The sequence below is a fragment of the Chaetodon auriga genome, chromosome 21 (assembly GCF_051107435.1).
Source record: "Chaetodon auriga isolate fChaAug3 chromosome 21, fChaAug3.hap1, whole genome shotgun sequence".
In the NCBI taxonomy this organism is placed as follows: Eukaryota; Metazoa; Chordata; class Actinopteri; order Chaetodontiformes; family Chaetodontidae; genus Chaetodon; species Chaetodon auriga.
The window spans coordinates 22,340,287-22,353,434 of NC_135094.1; the positions used below are offsets into that span (position 1 = coordinate 22,340,287).

Here is a 13,148-nt window from a genome sequence, read left to right on the forward strand (position 1 = left end):
TAAAAAAAAGCAAACTAAAAACTGATAAATTAGGACTGAAGAAATTGTATTAAAATATCACACCTACAGTTTGTGTTGAAAAAGTTTATGACGTAACTATAATAAATATTATTCATAATATAATATTGATACTTGAAGGCAGGATTTGATTAAAATATTTTATGAGGATCGTGGTTGCTGATATTCATCTGCACAGTGGTACTCACTTCTGACATCTACAAAGCACGTGAACACAAAGTCACATGAAGCAAGTTACTCATCATCTACAATCATGTGAAGGACAGTCTTGCTTAATGATAAAGTTAACCATCCTTGGTAATATGAGGTGAACTTTATGGTTGTACTGTCAGGTCAAAGTCTCAGCAGTGGGGATTATAATGTGGCAGCACATGAAACCCCAGTAAAGCTGTTTCAAGTGATGTGGGCAACACATGTCTTTTCTATGGCTGTGACACTGCGACTCTCATGGCTGTTCTTCATGCTCATTTTCCTTCTGATGGGGCTGCAAGGCGAGCCAAGGGACACAGAAAAAAGAAGAGACAAGAGGAAAGTTAGCAATGACCAGTGAGTTGGGATTTGTAGAGAACAGGGGGATGTCTTATATAGTGATGAATCAGAAAATATGGGCTCCACCAGTATTACTTATCCTACATACTGCTTTGTTTTATGTAAAATTGAAATAGCCATTCTGTTTATATGCAGTTGTTCACTATATAAAATGAAAAATACTGTCATTACATTTTCATTGTTTTTCCAACTTAAGGTTATGGTTTTCAAATTATTCCAAAAATATCTGAAGTTTTATGGTGCCCAGTGTTAGTTTTTGGTATATATTTTTTATTAATTAATAATTAATTTTGGAATTCTTGTCTTGGTGTCCAAAGACGAGCTAACTTCCAGTAGAACTAAGACAAAATATGTTAATATTTTTTAGTCTTTGTTCCACTTTAAAGAGCTTTTTTGTGGCCTTTGGGCCACTGACCTTCAGCGAAATGAGGGAAAATGATAAATTGTCTGAATATTACATGAGGTTCATTGTAGGATTCCTGATAGAATGTGTATATTTGAAATACAATTACTCTGTACAAAAAAACATTAGCACAAAATCTGTTGATGGAATTTTGGTCATTTGACCTTGTAGGCCTCGTATGCTGTCTGACAATGGTCACCTTGTCTTCGCAACTGGTAACAATAAAGAGATCCACTTCCAGACGTCAGCATCAGGCCGAGTTAAAGTGGATAATGAAGACCTCACAAAACTTTTGAGTCAGGTAAGCTTAGACTTTTTCCATTATTAGCAAGCACACTTGATGTGATTGAAAACAGAAGCTCAGCGATGCATAAGATCAAGCCCAGTTCAGATGTTCATACAGTGGAAATTTTAGTGATAATGAAATGTTCAGAGTTGTGATGTGGGTGTTAGGAATACATACGTGTGTGTGTAAGTACATGATGTTGACAAAGTGATCAATTAAGACATAAAATCCACAAAGACAAATCAATATATTTCTGTCCAACCATAGCGTTAAGGTATATATCCTCTGTGCACACATAAGAACAAAATACTCGCCCTGTATGAAATTCTTTCCTTCCTGTTCCTAGAGGTTGCTGCAGTCACTTTCCAGTACCTGAGCATAGTTTGTTGTCCAACAATTATAGCAGCCAATTCCAGTTCTAAAATTTTGGTGCTCCTGTTGTCATTTATGAGGTTTGGCTATATTTGTTGAAACAAGGTATGTGGTTGTACTCCCAGCATGTCACCAACATCACAACAGCAAACTAATTAGCTTATCTAGACAAATCAGATAATAGTCAGTTTCATTATAATTTCTTATCAGCTTTTACCCAATCTGAAAGGCTGCCTTCATACAAGACGATTAATAATTAACAAGCTAGACAACAAACACAGGAGTTTGGAGAGAACCAACCAGAGGACCAAGCGTTCAAAATTAATCTGTGCAGCATTAAAGCAGACAGTTACACACAGATACAGTCTTCATTTAAAAAAATCCCTTACCATTTCAACAGCAGTGAGTCTAAAATGCCTATCAATGACATACCCAAAGTAAATTGACAGCTGTTCTTGAACCATTTCGAGTACATGCGTGGTGTTGGCCTCTTTCAAAAGGTTAACACTCTTACTCTCACTTTTACCCCCAGCAGTCAGAATCACGATAAGTGCTACAAGCATTGAGTAATAGAAGTTTGAACACACTAAAACAGAAGGGTTTTTTTTCCCCACCTCAATACTTTCGTGCAAATAGATGCTTGCAGATGACAAAATGTGGGATCTATCTAGAAAACACAATCATGAAGCCTTACACTAGTCCAAGTTCAATAAAAATTGATAACAGTACCACAGAAATATTTTCATGTTTTCTCGAATGGTATATGTAGGTGTACTCAAAAAAAAAACAAACAAAAAACACCAATTTACTATATATTTCTATAGTAAATTAGATGAGAAAAGACTTTATTGATTGATTAGTTGTTACAGCCAGTAAGTACTACAAAGAGCAAGCACAGTGGCATAAAGAGGTCAAAATAAAGAAAATGACATAATGACTGACTAATGACATGTATTGTATTGCACTTGAGAAATACTATTGCACCTGAGAAGTACAATTGCACTTGAGAAATAATAGGTCCATGTACATGCACTATAGATACAGTTTATAAAAGTACTGTTGTCAATATGGATAATAGTGTTATAGCACAGTTGAGAGAAATATACAATTTAGAAACTGAACCAGATGAAATGGATAATGTGAGCCTATATTACCATAGGCAACAGTAGAGCAAAACAGAAATGGGTTTATGATGCAGAATTGAGAACGACAGCATCAGCACAGTGCTACATTAAAGATGCTGGCGTTAAACAGTGTGACAGCTGTTGGGGTGAAGGACCTGTGGTAGCGTTCTTTCTTACAGACTGGATTCAGCAGTCTGTTACTGAAGGAACTGCTTCAGCAGCCTACTGTCTCATGTAGGGGGTGGGATGGATTGTCCATGATCGAGGTAATCTTTGCTAACAACCTCCTCTCACCCAACTCCTCGATGGTCTCCAGAGGTCAGTCCAGGACAGAGCCAGCTCTCTCTTGACCAGTTTGTTAAATCTTTTTTGTCCTTTTCAGAGCTTCCACAACCCCAGCAGACCACTGCATAGAAAACTGCAGATGCCACAACAGAATCATACAATGTGTTTAACAGTGTCCTACATACTCCAAAGGACCTCGGTCTTCTTAGCAGATGTAGATGACTTTGGCACCTCCTGTACAGGGGATCTGTGTTATTTATCATGTACAGTTTGTTGTTGAGGTGAACACAACAAACTGGAATCCCCATGATGTCAATGTCCAAGCCCTGGATGTTCACTGGTGTAGTCTGTAGTACCTTCCTTCGGAAATCAATCACCATCTACTTCGTCTTGAAGATATTTATGTGCAGGTGGCTCAGTAAACACCAGTTGACGAAGTTGGTCACAAGCTCCCTGTATTCTGGTATGTTCCCCTGTGATACGTATCCAACAATAGCTGTATCATCTGAGAACTTTTGGATGTGGCAGCTGTTGGTGTTGTGTCTGAAGTCTGATCTGTAGAGGGTGAAGAGGAAAGAGTGTGGAGCCCCCATGCTGCAAACTACCACATCAGACATGTCTCACATACTGTGGTCTGTTGGTGAGGTAGTTGATGGTCCACGCAGCCATGTGGCAGTCTATGCCAGCTTCTTCCAGCTTCCCCCTGAGCAGTGATTGTTTGATTGTGTTGAAAGCACCAGAGAAGTTGAAGAACATGACCGCTGTTGCTACTGTGACCTGAGATGGTTTTCTGGCCCCTCCAAAACTCTCTGGCATTGTTCCCTTGGAGGTGCTCCTCCAGCTTCCTCCTGTAGCTGCCTCTCCTTATCTCCCATTTCAGCTCTCTCTGCCCCCTGCTCAGCTCATCTTTGTCCCCAGTTCTGGGGACACTCAGGGTTTGTTGGTTGGGAAACACCATACCTTCTTTGTAGGCACAGTGTTTTTCACACAGAAGTTAATGTAGTCCATGATGCAGGTTGTTAAACTGTCAATGTCCTTTCCATGTGGACTGCACAAAACATGCCAGTCAGAGGTGTCAAAGCAGTCCCTCAGTGCTGTGCTGGACTCTGACCATCTTCTCACATGCCTGATGGTTGGCGGTTGTTTATTCACCAAAGGTATGTATGCAGGGAGCAGACAAACCAGATTGTGATCGGAACGGCCCAGCGGGTGGAGAGGTGATGGATTAGCATACAGTAAGTCTAGTGTTCTATTGTCTCTGGAGGGGGATTTTACACACTGTGTGAAGGTGGGGAGAGTGGAGGACAGGGAAGCATGATTGAAGTCTCCAGATGAGGAGGAGGGCCTGGGGGTGAGATGTCTGCAGCTGTGAGACTACTGTGTGGAGAAGCCTGCATGCTGCTGCGACATCAGCCAACGGGGGGATATACACAGTTATTGTGATAACGTGCAAGAACTCCCTCTGTAGGCAATATGGCCGAATGCTAATGGGTAACAGCTCAATGTCTCTGGTGCAGCGCTGCTCTTTTACCCTAATGTGCCTTGGGTTACACCATCTGTTGTTCACAAATATCACTATGCCTCCACCTTTCCACTTCCACTCTCATTCGCTTTCCTGTCTGCTCTCGGCAGTTCAAAATTGTCCAGTGTAACATGTGAGTCTGGTATGATCGCTGTTAGCCATCTTCAGTTAGGCTATGCCTTTAATTACAATAGTAGTTGGACTCAAAATGCAGACCGGAGATAAGAGTTGGAAAGAAAACAATTTATTAACAATAATGGTGAATAAAAAGTGCACTAATAAGGAGTGGAAAGAACAAGAAAAAACACACTCTCAAAGAGTAAAGCTAAACAAACACAAAACACACTCACAACGATTGGAGATAACAAACAAAAGAACACCACACGGTGGGTTGAGGCTGGACGTGGCTGGTAGGCACTGAAACAAAAGAGCACACATAAGTGGCAAAAGAAAAGGACTATTCTAAGTCTTACAAAAAACACTGAGAAAGCAACTGGCAAATGACTGGAGATACTCACAAGACAAACACTCATTGAAAAGGTCAGGATAATATGGCAACAGGCAAGGCTGAGAGCCTTCCTTAAGGAAGGCTCATGCGCCCCAGGTGTGCTACTGATAGGGTGGAGCCAGCTGAGTGCAGGGACACACCCAGCTAAAACAGACAGAGGAACAGACAGACATAACAGAACACTAGGTCCAGACAAGTTAGCAAATCCTAACAACTTCCAGTGAAACATATGAGGCTACACTCTTGGTACTCTCTCTTCAGTCTGGTTAGCGCCATTAGCTCTTCCATCTTATTTGAGAGAGATCTCACTTTTCCAATAATAACAGACGGTATGGATGGTTTGTACTGTCTTTTCTTTCCCGGCACTTCACCCCAGCTCTGCATCCTCTTCTCCCTCTCCTTAATTCTTTGAGAATAGGCTCTGTACGCAAGCCTCGTGACGTACTTCCGATTCCGCCTGAAATCGGCAAACCAGTTTCTGGTTTACTTCCCGCTCCTGTCAAAACAGCGCTAAAATAAATACAAGGAATGAAAAATGAATCAACATCCACGAAAGAAGACGAAGTATAATGTGAGAGGGACTTTTAAGTTCCAGAAGATGGTGGGTGGCTCTAATGAGCACTGTTGTGTGCCACTTTGTGCCGGCTCAAGTCGCTATAACAGCGAGCTTAGCTTCCACTGCTTCCCAAAGGACACTGAACTTCGTGCACAGTGGCTGCAGAAAATACGCAGGACAGGATTTATCCTGTCATTTACCCTGATCTTTGTCTGACACTGAAATGGACATAAAGTCAACACAGTTAGCACAACAAGTAACAGTAAAGAACATACGAAGCAAATGCAAAACTAAAAAATTAGCACGTTGCTAACGTCAGCTAGCCAGCCAGCGTCACCAATAAATCACTTACCCACGTACTGGTGAACGTAACTAGAGATAGAAACCCTTTTTCCCATTTGCTCTTCGGAGCAGGGGAGTGGGCATCCACAATACGATGAACATCGTTGATCGATATCTTTGGCAGATTTTGCAGGCATCTTGTAAAGTTCATTGTGATGCGGATGAAGCTAGCCGCAAACCGGAAACTGGTTTGCCGACTTCAGGCAAAAAACGGAAGTACGTCACATGGCTTGTGCACAGAGGCTATTTCCCATCTTTCCACTGGGAGTACGCTTTGTGTCGCTCAGCGGAATCAGCTGTTCCTGAGTCTAAACAGGATCCGAAGTTCAGTGGATCTCCTGAAATTGATTAAAGTAATCCACAAAGTAGAAAAAAGCAAATCCCTAGTCTCGCCAGTTGTGCGCACCATCGCCCGAGACTAGTGATGGAAAAAACACGAGAAAGACACAAAAACACACTAATACAAAGGAAAATGGCCAGAGCTGCTGTAACAAGCTATCATATTTATCATCCAAAGTTTTACCATCTATATGCATATTTAGATATTTAGATTATATTTTGGCCAGATATCTTTATATTGAGGCCATGTACTATATTAATCACTTGTCATTTATCACAAAATATGCACTGATTCTTCGTAATAGCACTATTATTGCTGAAATCCTTAATTTTAAGTGCCTAACCTGTTAATGGATGTTCTTTTCTGTTATGGCAGAGGGGACAAAATTCCAGCGACCTGTAACACTGATCAGGTGGGAGGAGCACAAAGTGTGGGTTGAGGGGGTGACTGGGGTCAAGTGCTATGGTGTGAGCTCTTCGTGCTGTAGTTGTGTGATTGAGCACTGAAGGAAACAGGCTTCAACAGGGACTTGTGAAAAGTAGGGTGCACATTCATGGACTCAGGAAATTTTAACCTTACAGTGGTGGGATTAATGACTCTCCCAACCTCAAATGGCCCAATGTACCATGGTGCCAATTTACATGAGTCCACTTCGAGGGGGAGGTCATGGGAGTAGAGCCTTACCTGCTGCCCTGGCTGGTATTGAGGGGAAGGGGACTGGTGTTTAGCAGCCAGGTGTTGGGTTCTTTGGGAAGAACGTGTTAGAGCCACTGTAATGGCTCTCCACACACTATGCACTCGTTTGAGATGAGCTTGTACAGAAGGGACTGCAGCTTCACTTTCCTGTGTGGGGAAATAATGGAGGCTGAAAACCATTAGCTGCCATAAACGAGGACATACCAGTAGCTGAACTAGTGAGCAAGTTGTGCATTCAGTCCAAGGAAGCTGTGAACTCCAGGAAGAGGGATGACAAGCTGTAACACACCATAGTGCTGCCTCCAGGTCCTGGTTTGCTTTCTTTGTTTGTCTGTTATCCTGGGGGTGATAACCAGGTGATAAGATAGCTGAGGCACCCAGAGTTTTACAAAAGGCTCGCCAAACCCGAGATGCGAACTGGGGACCTCTGTCTGAAACTATGTCCACTGGTATGCCATGCAGTCTAATAACTTCAGACACCAGGATGTTAGCAGTCTCGCAGTTTGCAAAACCCAGGAAGTGCTGAAGTTGTTTCTGGGAGGTGGGGATGGGCCTCCTGGGACTGCTTATTTTGGCAGAATCAGGTTGCCCCTGTGCAATGACATAACTGAGAAAGGTGTAACTGAGTGGAGTGTTGATGGTGGTTTTCAATTCATCTCCTTCCTTTATTCTGATGAGGTTATAGGCATTACGGGGGTCCAATTTGGTGAAAACAGTGGCTTTGCACAGAGGTTCAAAGGAGGGGTCAATGAGAGACAAATGGTATTTGTTTTTAAATTGTGATGTCATTGAGCCCTCGGAAATCTATGCAGGGGTGGAGTGTCTTGTCTTTCTTTTACACAAAGAAGAAGCCAGCTCCCAGGGGAGATGATGACGGTCTGATGAGGCCAGCAGCAAGTGACTCGGTTATGTATTTTTGCATGGCCCCCTTCTCAGGGTGAGAGAGATCATATAGTCTTCGAACAGGTAATTTGGCCCCGGGGAGCAAATCAAGGGCACAATCATATGGTCTATGGGGCGGCAAAGAGAGGGCCAAAACTTTACTGAAAACCTGAGATAATCCGTGATTCTCAGGAAGAACTAAAGATAAATCTGTAGGCTTGAGAGGGGCTACATGGACAGATTCAGGAACAGGGATAGATGATTGTAGACAATGGGAATGGCAATGCTGACTCCACCCAACAATTTTCAATGTTTGCAAATCACGCAGGGATTATGGACATGTAACCAGGGTAGACCTAGTACTACGGGAGATGTGGGAAAGGAAAGAACATGAAACTGGATCTGTTCACGGTGGTTACAAGTATGATGGGTTACAGTTGCTATTAATCTGCCATCTAGCGCATTAGCATTCTTAGGAACTTCCAGAGGCTCTAAATTGAGTAAACATTAAGTGGAACATGCGTCTGGTTGCAACGCAGCATGGCTGGCAGACTTACTTGTAATGGAGGGCTGGGTTGTGAAGAGGTCTGGCTCACCAACGTGCCCTCCTTCACTGGTGAGCCGGGTCTTTTGGTGTAAGGGAGCAAGAAGAGACGAAATGCCCTGATTAACCACAGTATAAGCAAAGTCTCATCTTAACCCGTTGCAGTCTTTCACTGAGAGTTAGGCGAGCTCTGCGTGATTGCATGGGTTCCTCTTCGGTAGCAGGGGAAGCACCACTTGTACTTTGCAAGCTAGGGAAAGGAATAGGAGGGAAATGATAGCTGGGTTTGGGAGAAATTCCAAGGGGAGCCACAGCTTTGGGCCTGCAAGCTCTTTCTCTGGCTCTCTTGTTGTAGGATTTTTATGCTTAAGGCAATTACACTGGAACTATAAAGGTCTTAATACACTGCATTTATGATGTTATTATAATCGAAAATACTGGAAATGTGATGTTTAACTTTGGATCATGCATAAGTTGAGTGATCACATCCCATGAAGCCGCATAAGTTGTAAAATGTGAAAGCAGAAAATAAAGACAACTCCAGGCATGCCTCGGCTTTTTAAAAAAGCAAAGTAGTTGCAATTTGCCATGATTAGATCAGGAAAAATCCCAATCCATCTTCCACAGGCTACCATGGGTGGCTTTGAGAGTTCCACAATCCCTCTCCCTGCCACGTGTAAATTGGAAAGCTCCACTAGTCATCTTTTAAGAATGCTAGGTAGAAGCTATCCGCCATGGTTAGAATTGGAACATCCTTGACAGCCCCCCAATTTTTTAGAGTATATAATTAGCTGTAAAAGACAGAAAGTCAGAGCTTAGGTAAAGAGCTTTTGAGTGTTTTTGCAGGACGCCAGGGTCCACTCTACTGGTTGTTCGAACTATCTTTATTTTGAATAAACAACCTCACATCATCTTTTGAAGATCTTGTGCAGCCTATTTCTTGAAACCTTCATGAAGACACCAATAATCGATCCAGAAGTATTTTTTAACTACATGTCGGACACAGTTGCCTGACCCTTTCTGGTCCAAAGGCAGACAGTTTTGTGACCCAACACTCTCCCTGATTTTGTTATCCAGCCTGATGGCCAAGGATATCCGCTCCTCGAAAGACTCTGGCTCATCATAGGCTGAGAGTTGGTCTTTCAGTTCCTCACTAAGCCCCCTCACAGATAATCCTTGCAACGCTTTCTCATCCCAGCCATTCTCTACTGCCAGAATGTGAAAATCAACTGAATATGAGGATACAGAGGCTGATCCCTGACGTAGAGATAACAGCCTGGCCCTGCACTGGGTGGTCAAAAACTTTTCTCAGCTTGACACAGAAAGCTTCATACGTGTCTAAATCCCAAGACTTACTCTCCCATAGGGCTGTAGCCCATTGACCTGCTTTCCCTCATAGCAAATTGATGATGTAAGCAATTCTAGAGTGACCACTGGGATAACTACTAGGCTGCTGATCAAATACTAGAGAACACTGGATGAGAACAGGAACAGGACCCTAGATCTCCTGCATAATGCTCGGGGGAGGAACAAAAGGCTCTCTGAAAGATTGAGGAGAAGCAGAGTGGGTGGTTAGCTGCACAGGACTGCTCCGTGAGGATGAATCAGAGGGAGACTCCATCTGGGGGTAGAACTGAGAGAGCTGTGAGTTAATGAGTGTTATGCTGGTGTTCAGTTCCTTGAGGGTGCCTATGAGATCTCTTAACATTTGTTCATGTTTACCAACTGAAGCCCTCTGTATGCAGAGGGGATGGCGAATTAAGTCCAAGTCTGCTGAGTCCCTACTTTTTGGCCATATTGTTCTGTGACATTTCAGGTAGGAATTGGACTCAATAGCAGACACGCACACAGGGAGTAGGGGAAATAGGAATTTATTGAATGTGCACAGAGGAAACTTTTAGCTGAGAAGTGCAACAGATGAGGCACAAGGTACTCAGCAGGTGAGTAGTTACTGGATACGCTGGAGCGCAGTGCTCAGGTGGTGTGATACTGACCCTATTAACCCTGTTGTTATTACCAAGTCCAGAATGTTACCATGCTGATCAGTGGCTTCATTTACATGTTGGGTAAGTCCAAAACTGTCTTGTAAATTCACAAGGTCCATAACTTTGGAGTCATTCTTTTTGTTGCTATGAATATTCAGTAGTCATATTTAGTGATACCAAATTCAATGAACTCTGAGAATTCCTGCAGAAACAGCAATGACTATCTTTGTGGTTGATACAATGGAATGATGAGTACTGTTAATTCTGCTTTGTGCTCAAGAGCAAGATATTCATGTAAATTCACCCAGGTCAACACCATTACACACAGACTTTGTGGAAAAATGGCTTCAGTCCCTTCTGTTTTCCCATTTTGTCTGTTTGACTGATAAAAATTTGGAGGACAAGCTTCTGTCAGTGTTGCTACATCAGTAGTGCTATTTAGGCATAGTGTCTATCTCATTTCTGACAGACATGAGGGATGATGTGGTTATTACCATTTAATAGGTCATCAATTTGACTGAACTTCGGTCATCAGTATTATTTCTGGCCCTCATTAGATGGGGAGTTAGCAATATTTTCCTGGCCCTCCGCCTAGCAGTGGTTTTGTGGCTATTTCTTGGGTTTGGACCAGCTTTTGTGCTAGTGATGTGATTAGTTTCCTTGGCCTCAACACAGTATTATCACACTTTTTGCAGTTCAGAGTCAGTGGGTCATACCTGTTGTGGTGAAGTGTGCGTTCTTCTTTTTTAGTTTCTTGCTGAATTTGCCTTTGCTGCAGATGATGTGGAGTGGATGCTTTCGGTCTTGCACTGGTGCTGTGCCAGTAAGAAGTGTCATCAGGGAAGGCTGGTTTGAGAGCCTCAACAGCTACCCCAGTGGCATTAGGACTCATCCAGGGAAACATGTCACCCATATCTGTGCCAAAGTGCTGAAGTAAACCTGTGTATAAAAGTTAGTCCATTTTCACCAGTGACTACATATTTTGATGCAGCATTGTTGCAATCCTCTTTTCAAGCTGTGTAATTCCGTAGGTCAGTTGTTCACAATCTGTGCAGCTCACAGATTTTGCCATGCTATTTCCGTCCTGACCCCAGGTTTCCAGTCACAGACACAGCAAAAAGGTTTGTGCTGTTTGGAGGTAACACTCGGACAGCACTGAGAAATAATAAAAGTGATAATATGTTGGTAGCCTTCTGTTTCTTTCAGTTAAAGTATCCAGGATCCACTTTCTGAAACTTTAGGGAAACAAATGCACTTGCTGGAGGTCCTAGAAAACACTTTACCTCTCATCCAAGAGGCTTCTTCAGTTCTAATTAACTGGTAGGGAGTCCCATGCATTTATCTTCTTGCAGAGTTGTTTACACCCTGGGAGTCATTGAGGTCACATGTGAGTCGCTGACCCAACCGCCCATCCCAAACAACTCATGAGTCATGGTGTGAAGAGGCAGCCAGGGAGGGGATCTCAGGACTGTATTGTAATTGGCTGATAAGTGGCATTATAGACCACCTACCCGTTCTCAGTCATGGTTGTTCAAGTTTGGCGTAGATGGCTTCTTTCACTCCTCTTTCAAACCATCATCTCCTCTCTGGCCAAAATAAGTGTCCACTGTGTATAGATTTCTTTAAAGTGCATGGAGGATTTCTTCTGGAACAATTTTGTCTTCATCTTTCTTATGCTGAAATATATGTATATGAACTATCTGATTTCAGATCAAAACCAATAAAGACGACATTGATAACATCAAGTCTCATGGAGGTGGAGTTACTCCTGATATAACCAACAAACTAAACCAGCTTGAAACCAGGGTAGGATATTAAAGGCTTGTTCCTGTTACTTACTGCTCCTGCTACTTTGTTTATTTTTGCTCATTTAGTTCATCCAGTTCCCCAGCATTTTTGCAGATTATTTTTAATTATTTTGATACAATCAAAAAGACTATTTTGTGTGTAATAAAAGCTCTTTAAAATTTATCTGCCCAGATAACCTTTTCTTATTGTGAATATACGGTACATAGACAATTTCAAGAAACATATTTTACATGCTTCTGTCCATGCTTTCCAGGTGTCAACACTTGAGAATAAAGTGACTGCACTTGAATTGGTAAGACATATAGGACCTATTTGTTGTAATGGCTCAATTCAAGACTGTACCACATGTCATGTTTCTCCCTTGTCTTTTCTTTCCTCTTTTGTTCTCCAGACAGTCCAGACTGTGTCTTGCAGGAGTAACCCCTGTCAGAATGGAGGAACATGTCTGAATTTACTCAACTCATACCACTGTGTGTGTCCAAGCAACTGGGCTGTGAGTTTCACACTGTTTGTTACATTTTGGGAGTACTTATTACCATTGGTTAAGCATTAATTGTAGGCATTAATCAATACCAATGGGCATACTGGTGCCACACAACAGACAACTGTAATACTATTTGGCTCGGTCTCAATAATTTTAATTTTATTTAATTTCAATATAAGTGTTCAAGCCTGGATACAAAATGAGAACAAGCGAGTATATCAGGAAAGGGAGACCTTGTGGAAGTGTTCACACTGGTCCTTTGGGTTATTCTTGCAGATAGCTCATGTTCTGTGCCAGTGTACAAACTGTGGAACTAATGTTTAGTTTCACAGTGTCTTCTAAAAGTATACATCATTAAGAACAGCTTCATGGGAAATGTTTTGGGAGAGGGGTTTGTCCTTGGTGAGGTCTTTGTCATTGGACAAGGAAAGCAAGGAATCTGG

At 42.3% G+C, this 13,148-nt stretch overlaps 1 protein-coding gene across 1 annotated transcript in view; it reads left to right on the forward strand.

The window, feature by feature from the left end:
• Positions 1–326: 326 nt before the first annotated feature.
• cubn (cubilin (intrinsic factor-cobalamin receptor)) overlaps positions 327–13,148 on the forward strand; it is a 220,026-nt gene continuing 207,204 nt past the window's right edge. Inside the window, exons 1-5 of the mRNA XM_076721417.1 lie at positions 327–564; positions 1,142–1,271; positions 12,123–12,218; positions 12,475–12,513; positions 12,613–12,714. Of these exons, the coding sequence (XP_076577532.1) occupies positions 335–564; positions 1,142–1,271; positions 12,123–12,218; positions 12,475–12,513; positions 12,613–12,714 (597 nt within the window). The 5' untranslated portion in view covers positions 327–334. The remainder of the gene's footprint in view (positions 565–1,141; positions 1,272–12,122; positions 12,219–12,474; positions 12,514–12,612; positions 12,715–13,148) is intronic.